This window comes from Oncorhynchus kisutch, linkage group LG28 (assembly GCF_002021735.2).
Source record: "Oncorhynchus kisutch isolate 150728-3 linkage group LG28, Okis_V2, whole genome shotgun sequence".
In the NCBI taxonomy this organism is placed as follows: domain Eukaryota; kingdom Metazoa; phylum Chordata; class Actinopteri; order Salmoniformes; family Salmonidae; genus Oncorhynchus; species Oncorhynchus kisutch.
This window is the reverse complement of record NC_034201.2, coordinates 39,235,161-39,257,977: the sequence shown is the minus strand read 5'-3', so window position 1 is coordinate 39,257,977 and position 22,817 is coordinate 39,235,161. Positions and strand designations below refer to the sequence as shown.

The 22,817-nt window shown below is 45.0% G+C and overlaps 1 protein-coding gene across 3 annotated transcripts in view; it reads left to right on the top strand.

Annotated features, from left to right (window-relative positions):
• Positions 1-13,618: 13,618 nt before the first annotated feature.
• The window catches only part of sh3pxd2b (SH3 and PX domains 2B), a 55,410-nt gene continuing 46,211 nt past the window's right edge, over positions 13,619-22,817 (top strand). For all 3 annotated transcript variants that reach the window (XM_020463859.2, XM_020463857.2, XM_020463856.2), the window contains exons 1-2: positions 13,619-13,991; positions 19,414-19,494. In XM_020463859.2, the coding sequence (XP_020319448.1) occupies positions 13,920-13,991; positions 19,414-19,494 (153 nt within the window). In that variant the 5' untranslated portion in view covers positions 13,619-13,919. The remainder of the gene's footprint in view (positions 13,992-19,413; positions 19,495-22,817) is intronic.

Here is a 22,817-nt window from a genome sequence, read left to right as displayed (position 1 = left end):
GTCATGGTTCTCTCTTCAGAGAATAAAATAAGACACTCTGCCATGTAAATACATGTGTTGTCTAAGTGTCCCTGAACAGTGTCCCTGGTTGTATAAAAACTACCAGTGAGTGCTACCTATCCTAGTCCATGTGGACCTGCATGTGCAAGTGCAGTTAGTTGTGTCTGTGTTGTTTGTTCATGTCAGGCTTGTCTGGGTATTCCATTAGAATTGAATTGATCTACAAATACAAACGCCACTGCACTTGCTTTTTCTTGAGGTTACCACGGTGTCGTGTGTGCCAAATTGCTTTCCGTAAGGCCTGATTACGCCTTAGTGATAAGCAGTTCATTTAAATTACAAGGTCCGGCCTGCGTGTTCAGGTGCCAGGCAGACCAATTTGACATTCATTGTGGTGTTGAGGGAAACAAAGTTAATGAAGTATGAAGTTCAAACACTGATGATCCAGCCTGCTGGTCAGAATACCATTACCACACAACCTTTAACCTGTATGAGGTTAGGAATAATTATGATAATCCTCATTATGATTTTACCTGTGATTGCCTAAGGCACATAAGTCAATCAAATGTCTATTCCATGTTGGTTCCACATAATTTCATTGAAATGTAGTGGAAACAACGTGGCTTGTTGTGTGCCCAGTGGGTATGTTTTGCAGTGCAGTTTCAGTACAAGTTAATGAATTGAGTGCGATTAAGAACTCCTGAATTTTTTCCCACACATTGAATATAGTTGCAGAAAGTCCCTGTAATCCTAGATTCAGATCATTCAGGCGAGAAAAAACATCACCCAGATAGGCCAGTCGCACGAGAAATTAGTCATCATGCAAGCGGTCAGACAAATGAAAATTATGGTCATTAAAGAAAACTTTAAGCTCATCTCTCAATTTAAAAAAACGTAGCAATACTTTGCCCCTTGATAACCAGCGCACCTCTGTATGTTGTAAAAGCGTTACATGGTTGCTGCCCATATCATTGCGTAGTGCAGAAAATACACGAGAGTTCAGGGGCCTTGCTTTAACAAAGTTAAGCATTTTCCTTTTAGTGTCCAAAACGTCTTTCAAGCTGTCAGGCATTCCCTTGGAAGCAAGAGCCTCTTGGTGGATGCTGCAGTGTACCCAAGTGGCGTCGAGAGCAACTGCATGCACGCGCACTCCACTATGTCTCCCTGTTATGGCTTTTGCGCCATCAGTACCAATACCAACATGGACAGCAGCTACGTTTGGCTACATATGGACCGTTAGTGGATTTCCCACGAGAGAGTAACGGTTAATGTGATTGGATGTTAATTATTTGACTAGGCAACCTGTATTTGACATTGTGTTATTATTTCGATGAACACTAGAAGGTTTCATTTTATTTTTGGCAGTGAAGCGAGGCTACTCAGGCGAGAAAAAAACCTCACCCAATTGTATAGCCCCGGACTGTTTGAAAATGTGAAGGAAAAAAAATGTACTTAAAAAAATAATAATTGTGAATCACATTATTATTTGGCGTACCCCGACGGCATTGCACGTACCCCTGGGGATACCAGGTCTGTGCCAATGGCGACAGTTATTCTTACTGGGGTCCGACACATTACAGACAAAAATACATACATTTAAAAAACATTTGAAACCATTTAGAATGTAGATATTACAGACTACAAAGTGAAGTATATTTTTTATGTTTTCACTCACAGAGACAGTGATGGCCTCCACAAGGCAGTGGACGTGGTGTGTGATGATTACCGTATTGTCAGGGCCCCCTTCTTAGGTATCCTGGGGGGGGCCGTGGTTGGTATCCTGTGTGATGGCATTACACTCTAACTCTAGTGAGAACTTCATACTGTATGGTGTATACTTGTAGCTTCATTGCGGTAGATCTCACATTCAGTGACAACCACACAGGAGACCCGTAACTCAAGGATGCTCCTACAACATGACTGTGAGAGATTGAACAGCACTAACTAATGATTATAACCTGTCTCCATGATCTAGTAGCATGTAATGGTGCATTAGGTAGGCCTATGTTCTACCCAGGCTGATGTCTCACTATAGAGGAAGTAACGAGTGATTTGGAGGGATTAGCCAAACCACTGGAGCAGGGCTGAGATTACACTGAACTCCCCTTTGACACTTGGACCTGGCTGTTCTTAAAATCCCATCAAAGACAGCTAACACATGAGGATCTGGCCATCATTAAGGCCGCAGCCATGCGTCTGCATTAGCCTGAAAAGCAGCAGTGCAGGAACAGCTAAACAACATTATTCTGCTCCTTGCTACCTCTAATTGAACTGCGGTATGAGAGGAACACATGTTCTGTCAGATCCTTTCATCTGTGTGCAATCTGTAGATTGGTTTACGCATCACAGGGAACAAACTATCTCTAAGCTGACTAGAAGGCAGTGTGGATTCTATGGCTTCCTAATGTGTGTTAGCCTGAGTGCCAGTCTGTTTGTTACCATGAATATGCCTGCCAGCTGTTCTCCCCATGCTCTGAGAACGCGCCCTGGAATACCATCCGGGCCCATGGATTTGCGATTGTTGACCTAATGAAAGACCCGAGTCCTCTCGCTCGGTGACAGCCCTCACACCCGGCTCAAAGTTGTTGTTGTCAAATCATGCATAAAATGCATTGAGTTTGTCTGGTAGAGAGGCATCGTTGGGCAGATCATGGTTGGGTCTTCCTTTGTAATCCATAATGGACTGTAGCCGCTGCCACATACAATGATGACTCTGCGGAGGTCATAGCGGGCCTTATTGTACTTATTCCTGTCTTCGGCCGTAGCATCAGGGTTGTCGTAGATAGCTCTGTGTGTGGTAGCCCTGCTCACCTATGCTACAATGCTGTTCATTGACTACAGCTCAGCATTCAACAACATTATCCCCTCCAAGCTCGTCACCAAGCTTAGGACTCTGGGTCTGAACACCTCCCTCTGCAACTGGATCATGGAATTTCTGACAGGCCTTCCCCAAGTGGTGAGGGTAGGCAACATCACCTCCACCACGCTGACCCTTAACATAGGGGCCCCACAGGGGTGTGTACTTAGTCCCCTCCTGTACTCCCTGTTCACCCATACTGTGTGGCCACACCAGACTCCAACACCACCATCAAGTTGGCTGACAACATGACGGTGGTAGGTCTGATCACTGGCGACAATGAGTCAGCCTACAGGGAGGAGGTCAGTGACCTGACAGTGTGGTGCCGGAGCAACAACCTCTCCCTCAACGTCAGCAAGACCAAGGAGCTGATTTTGGACTACAGGAAACAGGGTGGCGTACACGCCCCCATCCATATTGACAGGGCGGCAGTGGAGCAGGTAGACAGCTTCAAGTTCCTCAGTGTCCAAATCACTAAAGACTTCAAATGGTCCAAACACACACACAGAGTTGTGAAGAAGGCACAGGTTTCTTCCCCTCAGGAGGTTGAAAAGGTTTGGCATGGGCCCTCAGATCCTGAAAAGGTTCTATAGCTGTACCATTGAGAGCATATTGACTGGCTGAATCACTGCTTGATATGGCAATAGCACAGCCCTCCATCGCTTGGCGCTACAGAGGGTTGTGAGGACAGCCCAGTACATCACTAGGGCTGAGCTCCCTGCCATCCAGGAACTCTATATCAGGCGGTGTGAAAAGAAGGCCCAGAAAATTGTAAAAGACTCCGACCACCAAAGCCATAGACGATTTTCTCTGCTGCTGCATGGCAAGAGGTACCGGTGCATCAGGTCTGACACCAACAGGTTCATCAACAGCTTCTATCACCAAGCAATACGACTGATAAATAGCAAACAAAATAGCTAGACAGACTGAGTTAACCTTGTATCTTTATTGACCTTTTTTTCAGTATTTGCAGTATTTGTCTGAATGCACACTCACAGGGCCCTACACACACACATTGTCACTTCGACACATAAATACTCACTCCGTCATTTGCTTCCTCACACGTAATTTGCACATACATTTATACTGACTCTACACACCCACCCACATACAAGCTGCTGCTACTCTGTTTATCTTATATGCTGTAGCCTAGTCCCCTTACCCCTAAACATATCTACCTCCGCCACTCCAGTATCCCTGTCCCCTTACCCCTAAACATATCTACCTCCCTCACTCCAGTATCCCTGTCCCCTTACCCCTAAACATATCTACCTCCCTCAATCCAGTATCCCTGTCCCCTTACCCCTAAACATATCTACCTCCCTCACTACAGTATCCCTGACCCCTTACCCCTAAACATATCTACCTCCCTCACTCCAGTATCCCTGTCCCCTTACCCCTAAACATATCTACCTCCCTCACTCCAGTATCCCTGTCCCCTTACCCCTAAACATATCTACTTCCATCACTCCAGTATCCCTGTCCCCTTACCCCTAAACATATCTACCTCCCTCACTCCAGTATCCCTGTCCCCTTACCCCTAAACATATCTACCTCCCTCACTCCAGTATCCCTGTCCCCTTACCCCTAAACATGTCTACCTCCCTCACTCCAGTATCCCTATCCCCTTACCCCTAAACATATCTACCTCCCTCACTCCAGTATCCCTGTCCCCTTACCCCTAAACATATCTACCTCCCTCACTCCAGTATCCCTGTCCCCTTACCCCTAAACATATCTACCTCCCTCACTCCAGTATCCCTGTCCCCTTACCCCTAAACATATCTACCTCCCTCACTCCAGTATCCCTGTCCCCTTACCCCTAAACATATCTACCTCCCTCACTCCAGTATCCCTGTCCCCTTACCCCTAAACATATCTACCTCCCTCACTCCATTATCCCTGCCCCCTTACCCCTAAACATACCTACCTCCCTCACTCCAGTATCCCTGTCCCCTTACCCCTAAACATATCTACTTCCATCACTCCAGTATCCCTGTCCCCTTACCCCTAAACATATCTACCTCCCTCACTCCAGTATCCCTGTCCCCTTACCCCTAAACATGTCTACCTCCCTCCCTCCAGTATCCCTGTCCCCTTACCCCTAAACATATCTACCTCCCTCACTCCAGTATCCCTGTCCCCTTACCCCTAAACATATCTACCTCCATCACTCCAGTATCCCTGTCCCCTTACCCCTAAACATATCTACTTCCATCACTCCAGTATCCCTGTCCCCTTACCCCTAAACATATTTACCTCCATCACTCCAGTATCCCTGTCCCCTTACCCCTAAACATATCTACCTCCCTCACTCCAGTATCCCTGTCCCCTTACCCCTAAACATATCTACCTCCCTCAATCCAGTATCCCTGTCCCCTTACCCCTAAACATATCTACCTCCCTCACTACAGTATCCCTGACCCCTTACCCCTAAACATATCTACCTCCCTCACTCCAGTATCCCTGTCCCCTTACCCCTAAACATATCTACCTCCCTCACTCCAGTATCCCTGTCCCCTTACCCCTAAACATATCTACTTCCATCACTCCAGTATCCCTGTCCCCTTACCCCTAAACATATCTACCTCCCTCACTCCAGTATCCCTGTCCCCTTACCCCTAAACATATCTACCTCCCTCACTCCAGTATCCCTGTCCCCTTACCCCTAAACATGTCTACCTCCCTCACTCCAGTATCCCTGTCCCCTTACCCCTAAACATATCTACCTCCCTCACTCCAGTATCCCTGTCCCCTTACCCCTAAACATATCTACCTCCCTCACTCCAGTATCCCTGTCCCCTTACCCCTAAACATATCTACCTCCCTCACTCCAGTATCCCTGTCCCCTTACCCCTAAACATATCTACCTCCCTCACTCCAGTATCCCTGTCCCCTTACCCCTAAACATATCTACCTCCCTCACTCCAGTATCCCTGTCCCCTTACCCCTAAACATATCTACCTCCCTCACTCCATTATCCCTGCCCCCTTACCCCTAAACATACCTACCTCCCTCACTCCAGTATCCCTGTCCCCTTACCCCTAAACATATCTACTTCCATCACTCCAGTATCCCTGTCCCCTTACCCCTAAACATATCTACCTCCCTCACTCCAGTATCCCTGTCCCCTTACCCCTAAACATGTCTACCTCCCTCCCTCCAGTATCCCTGTCCCCTTACCCCTAAACATATCTACCTCCCTCACTCCAGTATCCCTGTCCCCTTACCCCTAAACATATCTACCTCCATCACTCCAGTATCCCTGTCCCCTTACCCCTAAACATATCTACTTCCATCACTCCAGTATCCCTGTCCCCTTACCCCTAAACATATTTACCTCCATCACTCCAGTATCCCTGTCCCCTTACCCCTAAACATATCTACCTCCCTCACTCCAGTATCCCTGTCCCCTTACCCCTAAACATATCTACCTCCCTCACTCCAGTATCCCTGTCCCCTTACCCCTAAACATATCTACCTCCCTCACTCCAGTATCCCTGTCCCCTTACCCCTAAACATATCTACCTCCCTCACTCCAGTATCCCTGTCCCCTTACCCCTAAACATATTTACCTCCATCACTCCAGTATCCCTGTCCCCTTACCCCTAAACATATCTACCTCCCTCACTCCAGTATCCCTGTCCCCTTACCCCTAAACATATCTACCTCCCTCACTCCAGTATCCCTGTCCCCTTACCCCTAAACATATCTACCTCCCTCACTCCAGTATCCCTGTCCCCTTACCCCTAAACATATCTACCTCCCTCACCCCAGTATCCCTGTCCCCTTACCCCTAAACATATCTACCTCCTCACTCCAGTATCCCTGTCCCCTTACCCCTAAACATATCTACCTCCCTCACTCCAGTATCCCTGTCCCCTTACCCCTAAACATATCTACCTCCCTCACTCCAGTATCCCTGTCCCCTTACCCCTAAACATATCTACCTCCCTCACTCCAGTATCCCTGTCCCCTTACCCCTAAACATATCTACCTCCCTCCCTCCAGTATCCCTGTCCCCTTACCCCTAAACATATCTACCTCCCTCACTCCAGTATCCCTGTCCCCTTACCCCTAAACATATCTACCTCCCTCACTCCAGTATCCCTGTCCCCTTACCCCTAAACATATCTACCTCCCTCCCTCCAGTATCCCTGTCCCCTTACCCCTAAACATATCTACCTCCCTCACTCCAGTATCCCTGTCCCCTTACCCCTAAACATATCTACCTCCCTCACTCCAGTATCCCTGTCCCCTTACCCCTAAACATATCTACCTCCCTCACTCCAGTATCCCTGTCCCCTTACCCCTAAACATATCTACTTCCATCACTCCAGTATCCCTGTCCCCTTACCCCTAAACATGTCTACCTCCCTCCCTCCAGTATCCCTGTCCCCTTTCCCCTAAACATATCTATCTCCCTCACTCCAGTATCCCTGTCCCCTTACCCCTAAACATGTCTACCTCCCTCACTCCAGTATCCCTGTCCCCTTACCCCTAAACATATCTACCTCCCTCACTCCAGTATCCCTGTCCCCTTACCCCTAAACATATCTACCTCCCTCACTCCAGTATCCCTGTCCCCTTACCCCTAAACATATCTACCTCCCTCACTCCAGTATCCCTGTCCCCTTACCCCTAAACATGTCTACCTCCCTCCCTCCAGTATCCCTGTCCCCTTACCCCTAAACATATCTACCTCCCTCACTCCAGTATCCCTGTCCCCTTACCCCTAAACATATCTACCTCCATCACTCCAGTATCCCTGTCCCCTTACCCCTAAACATATCTACTTCCATCACTCCAGTATCCCTGTCCCCTTACCCCTAAACATATTTACCTCCATCACTCCAGTATCCCTGTCCCCTTACCCCTAAACATATCTACCTCCCTCACTCCAGTATCCCTGTCCCCTTACCCCTAAACATATCTACCTCCCTCACTCCAGTATCCCTGTCCCCTTACCCCTAAACATATCTACCTCCCTCACTCCAGTATCCCTGTCCCCTTACCCCTAAACATATCTACCTCCCTCACCCCAGTATCCCTGTCCCCTTACCCCTAAACATATCTACCTCCTCACTCCAGTATCCCTGTCCCCTTACCCCTAAACATATCTACCTCCCTCACTCCAGTATCCCTGTCCCCTTACCCCTAAACATATCTACCTCCCTCACTCCAGTATCCCTGTCCCCTTACCCCTAAACATATCTACCTCCCTCACTCCAGTATCCCTGTCCCCTTACCCCTAAACATATCTACCTCCCTCACTCCAGTATCCCTGTCCCCTTACCCCTAAACATATCTACCTCCCTCCCTCCAGTATCCCTGTCCCCTTACCCCTAAACATATCTACTTCCATCACTCCAGTATCCCTGTCCCCTTACCCCTAAACATATCTACCTCCCTCACTCCAGTATCCCTGTCCCCTTACCCCTAAACATGTCTACCTCCCTCACTCCAGTATCCCTGTCCCCTTACCCCTAAACATATCTACTTCCATCACTCCAGTATCCCTGTCCCCTTACCCCTAAACATATCTACCTCCCTCACTCCAGTATCCCTGTCCCCTTACCCCTAAACATATCTACCTCCATCACTCCAGTATCCCTGTCCCCTTACCCCTAAACATATCTACCTCCCTCACTCCAGTATCCCTGTCCCCTTACCCCTAAACATATCTACCTCCCTCCCTCCAGTATCCCTGTCCCCTTACCCCTAAACATATCTACTTCCATCACTCCAGTATCCCTGTCCCCTTACCCCTAAACATATCTACCTCCATCACTCCAGTATCCCTGTCCCCTTACCCCTAAACATATCTACCTCCCTCACTCCAGTATCCCTGTCCCCTTACCCCTAAACATATCTACCTCCCTCCCTCCAGTATCCCTGTCCCCTTACCCCTAAACATATCTACTTCCATCACTCCAGTATCCCTGTCCCCTTACCCCTAAACATATCTACCTCCCTCACTCCAGTATCCCTGTCCCCTTACCCCTAAACATGTCTACCTCCCTCCCTCCAGTATCCCTGTCCCCTTACCCCTAAACATATCTACCTCCCTCACTCCAGTATCCCTGTCCCCTTACCCCTAAACATATCTACCTCCATCACTCCAGTATCCCTGTCCCCTTACTCCTAAACATATCTACTTCCATCACTCCAGTATCCCTGTCCCCTTACCCCTAAACATATCTACCTCCCTCACCCCAGTATCCCTGTCCCCTTACCCCTAAACATATCTACCTCCTCACTCCAGTATCCCTGTCCCCTTACCCCTAAACATATCTACCTCCCTCACTCCAGTATCCCTGTCCCCTTACCCCTAAACATATCTACCTCCCTCACTCCAGTATCCCTGTCCCCTTACCCCTAAACATATCTACCTCCCTCACTCCAGTATCCCTGTCCCCTTACCCCTAAACATATCTACCTCCCTCCCTCCAGTATCCCTGTCCCCTTACCCCTAAACATATCTACCTCCCTCACTCCAGTATCCCTGTCCCCTTACCCCTAAACATATCTACCTCCCTCACTCCAGTATCCCTGTCCCCTTACCCCTAAACATATCTACCTCCCTCACTCCAGTATCCCTGTCCCCTTACCCCTAAACATATCTACCTCCCTCACTCCAGTATCCCTGTCCCCTTACCCCTAAACATATCTACCTCCCTCCCTCCAGTATCCCTGTCCCCTTACCCCTAAACATATCTACTTCCATCACTCCAGTATCCCTGTCCCCTTACCCCTAAACATATCTACCTCCCTCACTCCAGTATCCCTGTCCCCTTACCCCTAAACATGTCTACCTCCCTCCCTCCAGTATCCCTGTCCCCTTACCCCTAAACATATCTACCTCCCTCACTCCAGTATCCCTGTCCCCTTACCCCTAAACATATCTACCTCCATCACTCCAGTATCCCTGTCCCCTTACTCCTAAACATATCTACTTCCATCACTCCAGTATCCCTGTCCCCTTACCCCTAAACATATCTACCTCCATCACTCCAGTATCCCTGTCCCCTTACCCCTAAACATATCTACCTCCCTCACTCCAGTATCCCTGTCCCCTTACCCCTAAACATATCTACCTCCCTCACCCCAGTATCCCTGTCCCCTTACCCCTAAACATATCTACCTCCTCACTCCAGTATCCCTGTCCCCTTACCCCTAAACATATCTACCTCCCTCACTCCAGTATCCCTGTCCCCTTACCCCTAAACATATCTACCTCCCTCACTCCAGTATCCCTGTCCCCTTACCCCTAAACATATCTACCTCCCTCACTCCAGTATCCCTGTCCCCTTACCCCTAAACATATCTACCTCCCTCCCTCCAGTATCCCTGTCCCCTTACCCCTAAACATATCTACCTCCCTCACTCCAGTATCCCTGTCCCCTTACCCCTAAACATATCTACCTCCCTCACTCCAGTATCCCTGCACATGTAAATATGGTATTGGAACTGACTTTTTAAATATTTCCTGAATATAGTATGCTTACTTACTTTATTGTGTATTTCATATTTCTTATTCTTATTTCTAGAGTTAGTTTATAGTTTTTTTTGTTTTTTTCTAGTAATACATTGTTATAGATTATTGCATTGTTGGGTTTTGTGTTCGGAAGAAAGGCATTTCATTGTACTTGTGCAAGTGACATTAAAACTTGAAACTATCATGCCAATTCCTTGTTACTCCTTGTCATACCAAACATGTTTGGCTTCAGAATGACAATACAATAGTTGGCAAGAGCACAAACAGATCTTGGACTAAATAGGGGTTGTTCATATTATTATAAATTTAAGTTTTGTCATAACCAGGGTCTGATGTGCAAGGAGCCAATGCACGTCTTCAGTTCTTCAGAAAATAACCTACCAAGGGACTGCGGTTGAATATTTGCCTGCTGGCGAAACCAGCACTTTTACTGAAACGTGGATTAATGTGCACTGTCCCTTTAAAAATAAACTCAAACTCAAGGTTACTCATCATGACGGCGTGGTTCACCGAACCATCTCCCTTACATTACCAGTATTTTCTTCTTTGGTATGTCAGAGTACTATGTGAACATCCATCCATAGCACTACATGGGGCCCATCTCTCAGGGCGAGGCCCTGGGCTACCTGATGCCCCTACAGAAGCTCTTCTCTGGCATCACCTCACAGATGGAGTTGCAGATATGTGACTGCTCAGACCCATCTCCATACATCTGATACACTCCTGGCTCCGACCCATCTCTCTACATCTGATACACTCCTGGCTCCGACCCATCACCATACATCTGATACACTCCTGGCTCCGACCCATCACCATACATCTGATACACTCCTGGCTCCGACCCATCTCTCTACATCTGATACACTCCTGGCTCCGACCCATCACAATACATCTGATACACTCCTGGCTCTGACCCATCACCATACATCTGATACACTCCTGGCTCCGACCCATCTCCGTACATCTGATACACTCCTGGCTCCGACCCATCTCTGTACATCTGATACACTCCTGGCTCCGACCCATCTCCGTACATCTGATACACTCCTGGCACACGTGACAGGCCTCTATAGACTGAGGCTAAAGCCACAGATACTGATGTTTTGTACTGCTAGATACCACTCTTTTAAAAACTTAAATATGCCAGATACACACTTTTTCCGGAAACCCAAATACTGGTGACCTAATCGGTGATGACAGAAACCCTCTCTTCACCCAGTGACTTTGACCACATCCCTGGCACCATAATTTGGGAGAACGGGCTCGTGGTAATGACAGGAGCAGCTTCAGTAGAATGGTATGAAATACATCAAACACATGGTTTCCAGGTGTTTGATGCCATTCCATTTGCTCGGTTATTATGTGCCGTTCTCCCCTCAGCAGCCTCCACTGTATGGATTAGTCTTGTATTCGTCTCTATGGTCCTCCCATGTGAGTGAATAGGCCTGTACAATTGCAATTCTCCTTTGCACCAACAGAGAGCACTAAATAACAAAATGTTCCAAGATGCAGTATTCATAATGTACCACAAGATGACGCTACATCTCAACACAAACCATCAGTCTGAACAGTTTCACAAAAATAGGTCACCCATGGCGACATCATTGAAAGTATGTTACAACTTTTTACCTTTATTTAAATAGGCAAATTAGTTCAAAACAAATTCTTATTTACAATGACGGCCTACCCCAGCCAAACCCTAACCAGGGCGACTCTAGGCCAATTGTGTGCTGCCCTATGGGACTCCCAATCACGGCCAGTTGTGATACAGCCTGGAATCAAACCGGGCTCTGTAGTGATGCCTCTAGCACTGAGATGCAGCACCTTAGACCGCTGCGCTACTCGGAAGCAATGGCCTACTACTTGGATGGGACTGTAAATGAACAAACAAGAAGTCAAACACACTTCATTGAATAATTGTTTGTTTTTCTGCTAACTTAATCATTTGTGTCATTCTAAATTAATTTGTGTTCTTCCATGTATATATTTGTTTTAAATAAATAAAAGGCAAAACATACACTCTTTATAAAGCGCACTTTCTGCACATCTGATCAATGCTTACCCGAATAGAAAGGGTTCCAAAAACACCGTCTCTATCGCCGTCAATAAGGATGCCACTTCATCAACTGCTTGTCCTTATCCTTTGTACTACCTTCTGACACAGTCAACACAATAAACACGGTATTCTTAGCTCAGACGTTATGTTGTGTATTTACAGAGTGAGATTTGTACAGACACAATCCATCTGTTGGTGACACACAGCTCGGTTGCAGCTTGAGAGAGTGACTCTGTTTTGGCTCACCAGCACAACCTTCAAGGATGGCTCATTCGTATCCAATGACGTGTCACCTATATTCAATGATGACAGAGACAAGAAGGCCAGGCAATGATGTCGAGTGACAGATACGAGCATTGGGTTTCTACGCCATGCTGTTTGTCCAGAATTCTTGTGAACATGAGGGAAAATTGCCAGGCATGTGTGGTATGGCATTCTTGAAGTTGTGCCTTGCTATGAAGCCATTGGCTGATTCTTTAGGATATTTATCGTTAACAGTAATGTGATATGGTTTACGGTGGGATTTTACATTTTTTAAATACACATTTTTAGTCATTTAGCAGACACTCTTATCTAGAGCGACTTACAGGAGCATATTATAATGTTTACAATATAAAGTCATTTCACATACTACATTAATCATCGGGTGGCAGGTAGCCTAGTGGTTGGAGTGTTGGGCCAGTGAACAAAAGGTTTCTAGATCAATTCCCCAAGGTAAAAAGTTTTTTTTTTAAATGTGTTAAAGGCCTGTTAACTGTATGGTTATATAGTTTACTGTTATAACTATAGTTATAACAGTAAAAGCTGTTTATCAGTTCAAATCTGTCTCCTTCCCAAAAGCGTTGGAAAAGGAAAAGTTGCCCAAAGACATTCTCCCAGTAAACTTCAAATTCAGATTTAAACATGCCTATAGCAGGCCTAGGCCTCTAGCCTAAATAACCTTTGACATACTGTACCGTAGCTCATCTTTGTTGCTGACTGCCGGACGGTATGATTTTACTGCCGGACTGTATGACTGACTAACGGACCGATTCTGTTCCAAAAACGTGTCGTCTGTTGAAAAACGTTTAGCAACATAACCCGTTTACTCCAAACGAAAACGAGAGTTTCTATTGGACAAATTCAAGTAGGTCCCTCCCCATTTGCTTCCGTTTGGTTCTTAAACGGCAATCGGTTTCCGTTGCAGGACGTAATGAATACACCCATTTTATGTTGTGGAAACCTTCCCGTTGTCAAATTAGAGTCGGTGAGCTGGGATAGACTGGGAGTTTGGTTCAGAGAAGGTCAGACATAGCCTACTGCCTGCCGGACAGGGCAAGAAGAGTAAAGACTGAATGTGGGACAGGAAATCTGACGTGAACCATCTACGAAATAGTATCCCAATTGTTTCATCCAGCTATCAAGGATCTGACGAATGACAAAGGTTGGCTGCGTAAACTTTGGCATTCAGGTCTGATCGTTTCTAAACCGGCCTGTTGTTGTTCGTGGAGGCTCTGAAAGAGAACATCATGGCAAGGCGGACTGTGCACGAAGTAACAGTTCAAGATGTACAGAAGAGGAGAAATCCGAACAAACACTATGTAAGTCAAAAAGTTTTTTTCTTCAGGAGAGGGCCGACAACGTCTGTATATTGTAGGAATGTATGTGCCACACGTATTATCTTCCGATAACATGTCTTGTTTCGATAAAGTAAAAACAAAGGGAGTATCGAATTACATTTGACCAAAACAGTCGCTGGAAGAAAAAATTACAGTGCGACCATGTTGTATGCATCTAAAGAAAAGTGGAGTGAGTGGATAGGGAGAGGTTTAGCATTGAAAATGTCCAATTTATTTTTTCTTTAGAGACCACATGTCAACATCTGGAATTAACCGAGCACCAGGCATGCGCTTTTTCTCAGACTCTTGGTGTTGTTTGTTTTAATTTCCACTTTATTAGGCTACTGTAGTAAAATAATGTTACTATTATAAGTTGTTGGTTTGGTTTCTGATAACTGTTGCACACTTGGAATGTAGTCTACACCTGGTTATAACTTTATTAAAAAACACACGACCAAAATTGAAAACAGTTATTTCCAAAACGGCTGCCACTTTATTTTGTTATATTACTAATACAGTAAACTATAAACAGTAAAAGTATATGCAGTATGCTGTCGGAGGAACGATAAGGTCACCAGTGAGGTTCGTAATGCAGTCCAGGGCATGATTTTTAAATATTTGAACCTTTATTTAACTAGGCAAGTCTGTTACGAACACATTATGAGGTGTATGTGTATGATAGGTGTATGTGTATGATAGGTGTATGTGTATGATAGGTGTATGTGTGTGTATACAACCTGACACAGACCTTTCAAAACATCGCGAAGGTAGCCTTCGAATAGCTGTCATAGATTTTGATTGGTCTAATGCCTATTTCAGAACGGTTGAGAGAACCATATATCTGAAGCGGAGAAGCAATGCATGATTTGAGTTAGTGTGATTGTTTGGGTAGTCCATCCTGATGAGGTAAAACATCGATACAGTTACATATCGGTATATTATTTTTAAATTATATATCATATCGTTTTACAACTCCAGTATTTTTCCTTCATAACTTGTTCTCCATCTTCTTTTTAAACGGGGAGCTGAAAATCGAAATGCAATAAAATCACATTATCGAATTGCAAAACATAGAATCGTGAGAATCGCAAAACATATAATGTTGGCACCTAAGTATCATGATAATATCATATCTTAAGGTCCCTGGCAATTCGCAGCCCTACTGCCTACCAGGCCTTCATGCTCACCTATAGGCTACACACTGTAGTAGAAAACCGTGACCTCAGGTATTGGTATTTGTTGACCAGGAAGCATACTACTTACTCATCTATTCTCAAGGTCATTGTTAGCTCAGAGTACACAAGGCCTTGGCAGAATGTTTGAACAAGGAATGCCCTTCTGCACACTTCTGTCCAGGACAGAGAGCAGAAGCAAGACATGCAGTTTGAGACTGTCTGGCATGAAGGTCCGGCCCATTCTTGTTTAGTCTTGACAACAACTTGTTGTGTTGCTCACCTCCATTACAATATTACCTTATACAAATGGACAGTAGGCTTACTACAAAATTCCTGAGCCATCAGAATGATAATGAGAATGCCTTGTGTGCAGACTGCAAAACATGATGAAGCATGCTTACAATATACAGTATTCTACTTTCTGATGGTGCTGTGATCAGTGCATCCCAAGAGTGTTTTTGTTGCTGTTTCCAAGCCACCTTTTTTTTAAATGAGTTTTTATTTCACCTTTATTTGACCAGGTAGGCTAGTTGAGAACAAGTTCTCATTTGCAACTGCGACCTGGCCAAGATAAAGCATAGCAGTGTGAACAGACAACACAGAGTTACACATGGAGTAAACAATTAACAAGTCAATAACACAGTAGAAAAAAGGGGAGTCTATATACATTGTGTGCAAAAGGCATGAGGAGGTAGGCGAATAATTACAATTTTGCAGATTAACACTGGAGTGATACATGATCAGATGGTCATGTACAGGTAGAGATATTGGTGTGCAAAAGAGAAGAAAAGTAAATAAATAAAAACAGTATGGGGATGAGGTAGGTAAAAATGGGTGGGCTATTTACCAATAGACTATGTACAGCTGCAGCGATCGGTTAGCTGCTCCGATAGCAGATGTTTGAAGTTGGTGAGGGAGATAAAAGTCTCCAACTTCAGCGATTTTTGCAATTCGTTCCAGTCACAGGCAGCAGACAACTGGAACGAAAGGCGGCCAAATGAGGTGTTGGCTTTAGGGATGATCAGTGAGATACACCTGCTGGAGCGCGTGCTACGGGTGGGTGTTGCCATCGTGACCAGTGAACTGAGATAAGGCGGAGCTTTACCTAGCATGGACTTGTAGATGACCTGGATCCAGTGGGTCTGGCGACGAATATGTAGCGAGGGCCAGCCGACTAGAGCATACAGGTCTCAGTGGTGGGTGGTATAAGGTGCTTTAGTGACGAAATGGATGGGTTTCTGTTTTGAATGATCTCTAATGCACAGTGAAAGGGTTAGGAGCTGAGTGTGGGCTGAGGCAGATGGAAGAATGTTTTCTTATTCCGATAACCACTCCTCAGTCTCCGTAAAGGGTTTGACTTTTGGGATGTATGATGATGATGTTGATGACTGGTTACGTCGTACAAAAATGCCCAGTGAGGTGCAGGATATAAAGATCTTGAGCTCCTGTGTCTCCTTCATCTGCTGGTTTACTGGTTGTGTGCCCTGCGTTGAGCCCTGTGTTTAGCATCTCCCACAGCGTTTTGTCTCCTACAGGGAGTTGGGCCAGGCCGAGCTGGCCCGGCCTGGGACAGAGGCCAACAGAAGCACTCAGCCAGACACAATCAGTGTGGAGTTTCCGTCCGATAACCTCCCAGATTCTCTTTCTCACTTTACAAAAAATAAAGTGTTTGTTGCACTTGTATGTCAAGCACCAACAGGCCATTATTGAATGTTGATTTAGTACTTTGATCTTAGGGTGGGTGATGCAAAATATGTTATATTTACCAATGGTTGGTTTCACTGATGTTACAAGAAGAATCCCCAGTATTTCATGGCACCCCTAAAGGCATCAGCATGCTGCAGTTCTGCTATCGCCTAGCCAAACTCGGCAAACAAACGTGTGTGCTGATATACTCCCTTAAAAGACCTTCGCTAAAAAAAAAAATATTACAAAAGGTTGTAATAATATGTGCACAAACTCTTCCGAACTGTTTTGGATGGGAAGCATGCAGACGCCTTAAATGGAAAATACAGTTGAAATTAAGGAAACATACTGATAGAAACTTCAGTTCAAAGGAATGGTCAATTTGCCTGTGTTTTTGAATCTGAAAAAGCACAGTTGACTCATGTAGTGCAATGTTCTGCTGTCACACAGTGGTGGTATGTCATACAGTGCAGTCAAAAAGTATTCAGACCCCTTGACTTTTTCCACATTTTGTTACGTTACAGCCTTATTCTAAAATGTGTTACATATTTTTTCCCTCATCAATCTACGTACAATACCCCATAATAACAAAGCAAAAACAGTTTTTTTTTAAATTTTTTGCAAAATAAAAACCTGGAAATATTTCATGTATATACGTATTCAGGCCCTTTGCTCAGTACTTTGTTGAAGCGCCTTTGGCAGTGATTACAGCCTCGAGTCTTCTTGGGTATGACAGTACAAGCTTTGCACACCTTTATTTGGGGAGTTTCTCACCTTCTCTGCAGATCCTCTCAATCTCTGTCAGGTTGGATCGGGAGCATCGCTGCACAGCTATTTTCAGGTCTCTCCAGAGATGTTCGATCGGGTTCAAGTCCGGGCTCTGACTGGACCACTCAAGGACATTCAGAGACTTGTCCAGAAGCCACTCCTGCGTTGTCTTGGCTGTGTGCTTAGGGTCGTTGTCCTGTTGGAAGGTGAACCGTCGCCCCAGTCTGAGGTCCTGAGCGTTCTGGAGCAGGATTTCATCAAGGATCTCTCTGTACTTTGCTCCGTTCATCTTTCCCTCTTTCGATCCTCCCTCGATCCCAGTCCCTGCCGCTGAAAAACATCCCTACAGTGAAGCATGGCGGTGGCAGCATTATACTGTGGGGATGTTTTTCAGCGGCAGGGACTGGGATCGAGGGATGGTGCCAGGTTTCCTCCAGACGTGACGCTTGTCATTCAGGCCAAATAGTTAAATCTTGGTTTCATCAGACCAGATACTCTTGTTTCTCATGGTCTGGAGTCTTTAGGTGCCTTTTGGCAAACTCAATGAGGGCTGTCATGTTCCTTTTACTGAGGAGTGGCTTCCATCTGGCCACTCTACCATAAAGGCCTGATTGGTGGAGTGCTGCAGAGATGGTTGTCCTTCTGGAAGGTTCTCCCATCTCCACAGAGGAACTATGGAGCACTGTCAGAGTCACCATTGGTCTCTTGGTCACCTCACTGACCAAGGCCCTTCTCCCCCGATTGCTCAGTTTGGCTGGGCGGCCAGCTCTAGAAGAGTCTTGGTGGTTCTAAACTTCTTCCATTTAAGATTGATGGAGGCTACTGTGTTCTTGGGGACCTTCAATGCTGCAGACATTTTTTGGTACCCTTCCCCAGATCTGTGCCTCGACACAATCCTGTCTCTGAGCTCTACGACAATTCCTACGACAATTGCTCTGACATGCACTGTCAACTGTGGGACCTTATATAGACAGGTGTGTGCCTTTCCAAATCATGTCCAATCAATTGAATTTACCACAGGTGGACTCCAAGTTGTAGAAACATCTCAAGGATGATCAATGGAAACAGAATGCACCTGAGTTCAATTTCGAGTCTCATAACAAAGGGTCTGAATACTTATGTAATTAGGTATTTCTGTTTTATTTTTCTACATTTGCAAAAATGTCTAAAATCCTGTTTTGGCTTTGTCATTATCGGCTATTGTGTGTAGATCGATGAGGGAAAAATGTTTTAAATATATTTTAGAATAAGACTGTAACGTAACAAAATGTGGAAAAAGTCAATGGGTCTGAATACTTTCCGAATGCACTGTATGTCTATTGTCCAGGCATCCTTTGCAAGACGACAATTGTGTTATCCCAATGCGTGAGTAGTAGACATGATCTTTTCCTTTTACACAGGAAATTATGATCTCACGGTGTGGGAAGGAAGTGATATCATATGAAAGGATGTCAGATCCATTCTGTAGAAAATGGTTGACATGACACCAAATTGAACCACACAATGTACCTAGTAAATGAATTTGTCTTCCCTTGAATCCACATCATTATGGACTAGGTGTGACCATGAATCAGAAATGGAATCATCAAGGGATTTCACCTTTGAAGCTATTATGGGTTTAACAGCATATTGAGGTTATTACACTGTTACCATGAATATATGGATCCATTTGAATTAATATGGGTCCTTGTCGTCACACCTATGCAGTAATAGTAACTATATGCTCTGTAAGAGTTAAAGGTTTTAAAGGTAACCCCTTTTGTTCTTTCTATCAGGTTTACATCATCAAGGTGTCTTGGTCTGATGGTAGCACTGAGGTCATCTTCAGGCGCTACAGCAAGTTCTTCGATCTGCAGGTGAGTTGGGAACAGCTATGGGAAAACAACTTAAAGTACAATCATACATGCACACTATATGGCTGCATTTTAAATGGCACCCTATTCCCTACATAGTACACTACTTTCTACCAGAGCCCTAAGGCTATAAGCTGGGTGGTTCGAGCCCTGAATGCTGATTGGCTGACAGCCGTGGTATATCAGAACGTATACCACGGGTATGACAAAACATACATTTTTACTGCTCTAATTACGTTGGTAGCCAGTTTATAATATCAATAAGGCACCTCGGGGGTTTGTGGTATATGGCCAATATACCACGGCTAAGGGCTGTGTCCAGGCACTCCGCGATGCGTTGTGGCCAATTGGAGATGCAGGGTCATATTGAGTCAGTGTGTATTTTTAAAATGGGGCATTCCCTCGTATGCTTTTCAGCTGCTTCCTTTTCTATTTAAAGCTCTGGGTGGGCTCTCAGAGTGGCATGTGAAATTCAGATAACCCTTATGATTACACCAGATTATATCTCCTGGTTTGGCCCATTAGTTTGGCCCATTGGTTTGGCCCATTAGTTTGGCCCATTGGTTTGGTGCTGGTACATGAAAAGGGGAAACCATTCATTTATCATTCATTGAAATGGGCTTATGTCAATTCCTGTAAAGCTGTGGCTCAGACTGCAAGCTGGCTGACCGTTTATGACGGTGGCTGGTAGCATCATCTTCTGAGAACTAAGGACTGTACTGCATACACAATGCAACACACCCTATCACCTGTAAAGTGCCCTTTTGACCAGAGTCCTACACTCATGTCAAGGTACTATCTGTAGGAGAGCCCTTTGAAGAACCCTTATGGCTGCAGGTAGAAAACGTTTGGTAGAACACTTTTGGGTGTCATGTAGAATCCTTTCTACAGAGGGTTCTACTTGGAACCCAAAACGGGTTCTCCTATGGGGACAGCTGAAGAACCCTTTCGGAAACCTTTTTTCTAAAAGTGTAGGTCCAGGTCCAGAATAGTGCACTCTCTAAGGATAGGGTTCCATTCGGGACACAGCCTGGACAGTAAAGGAGTGATGAGTCATTTCATCTGGCTACTGCTCCTCTGATGGTACTGACCCACCTGGATGCATCTCTCTGAGAGCCTGCCATGGTTGCTGTCTGTTGGTAAGGACATAAGACCAATGGGCTGGCCTGGGCTGAGCCGGTCTAGAATAGTGCTTCTCACTGTGGAACACGTCACCTGTTTGGCTGCGTCAATACTGGACTCCTCTGGTGTTGTACTGCTTTGTAAAAGATACCAAATCAAAATATGATCTCATGACTCACAATGAGGAAAACTATTCACACACACACACACACACACACACACACAATCCCTGTTCCTCCCTTCCTCTGACTCTCCCTGGGTCGTCATCGCTCACTCCTCTCTGATGTCACTGCTGTCCTTCCTGCAGGAGACAGCCTTTGTTTGAAAGTAATGTTCAGATGAACAGATCGGCTGGCAAACAAAGAACGATGACATGATCTTACGCCTCAATATAATATATAGCCACAGAGACGGGTTGTCCCTTGCATCACATCCCATCAATAGTGGCTAATGCTGTTGGCAGACTTATGGCTGTCTCTCCGCATGCAGGCCATAGGTCTGGGTTGATTCATGGTGCTGTGTTTGTCTTGTCCACAGTTCACATAGCTACATGCCGATGGGGCCTAGTGGAGTCATCATAATGCAGTCCTCTGAGATTTTGTCATAATACTTTTAACTAAGTTCCAAATTCTAGCAGAGAATACATTTTATTGAGCTTCTCTGTTAGTCATTGGGTCTATAAGACATTGAGGGAAGACGACAAAGACAGACAGGCTGTTATTATGACTGGTCTAGATGTCACCTCACATTCTGTCTACTTTAATCTACCTGGTCCACTGATGGCAGCTGATGAGAGCTGTTACCTGTTGGTGAGGGCATAAAACAACTGCAACATAGTATTAGGCCAACTGCATCAAATGGAGACGCGCAGACAAGCTCTGCACGTTGTTGTTTACTCCTCTCTAATTACTAATGCAGAGTTAGTATTTGTCTTTAGATTCCTAGACTTGAAGCCAGAACAGCTTCGTGAGCCATTTGAGATACAGTAGAAATGGAAACACAGGGTAGCAAAAACAAATTGCATGCAAATTTCATGATGTAAGTATCTTGAACCAAAATGACTGATGCATTGCTTTGAAAAATTATGGAAAATACAGAGACTCTGTTTCCATGGCACTAAGTACTGTTTCCATGCTCTACATCTGTCCACGTTGGACTTAATATGCCCTATCCTTGTGTCTAAATTCCAAAATCACTTTCGAATAGATACAAACTCTTATTCCTATGCATTGGTGTGATGTAAAGCGGATACTTGACTACTGTCTCCCTCAACTCACAGCTGTCACATATTTTCCACATCTGGTAATCGAGTAACAAAACCCTTTTAATGTGGAAAGAGGGCAATCCTCTGTTGAGATCATAGGGCTGCCTGTTGTGAGCAGCGTTTTGCACAAAAGCTAAAGAGGCTCTTATTCTCTGGTGCACAAGAATTTGCTGGACCCTATTGCAATAAACTGGATCCCATGCTATAAGTTTTGATCTGGAAACAATTAGACATAAAATATGCCTTGACTTGGAAAATGCTGAACAGAAGATATGTGCGTCTGTAAATATAGTACATAGCAGTACTGTGCACTATGGAAATGAATGTAAATAAATGTAGATTTGAAGGGAAATCCAGCAGTTGACAATTGAGTGGTTTTTAATCCTGCAGGAATGCTTTGGAAAGGGAAAAGGAGGGTTCAAGGACAAAATCCATGTGGAAGACTTGTTCAGTGTATGCATTAGTATGACTTGCCCATAAGCTAGCCTAGTAAAATGGCAAAGCTTATACACCTTTTCAAAATGAATTAAAATTAATTCAATTTCCTGGTATAATTTGAAGACAATAACCAAGAAATCCAATAGGGTATTATATTCTCCTTGACATAGAATATATCATCCATAGACAGATAGGCTAAACCTTGGACTTTTTACTTCAGTAGGACAAATGAGATTGAGTAGTATCTTAATTTGCTCCACTCTTTTCCACCTAGCTGGCTTACTGGTGTCTCCTGCCTTTGTTTATGACTATTAAACGTTTTTTTTAGGCAATGTCTGCCCAGCCGTCACTATGCCAGACTTGAAATGTGGGAGTTTAGTTTCACTGCTCAGTTTTTTTTCCCGTTTTATATTTAATTTTCTCCCTTTTTAAAAAGGGTTTTGAAAACCATGTGCTGAGCCAGCACATTGCTTACAGGGCAGACCGACGCAGTGGCAGGAAA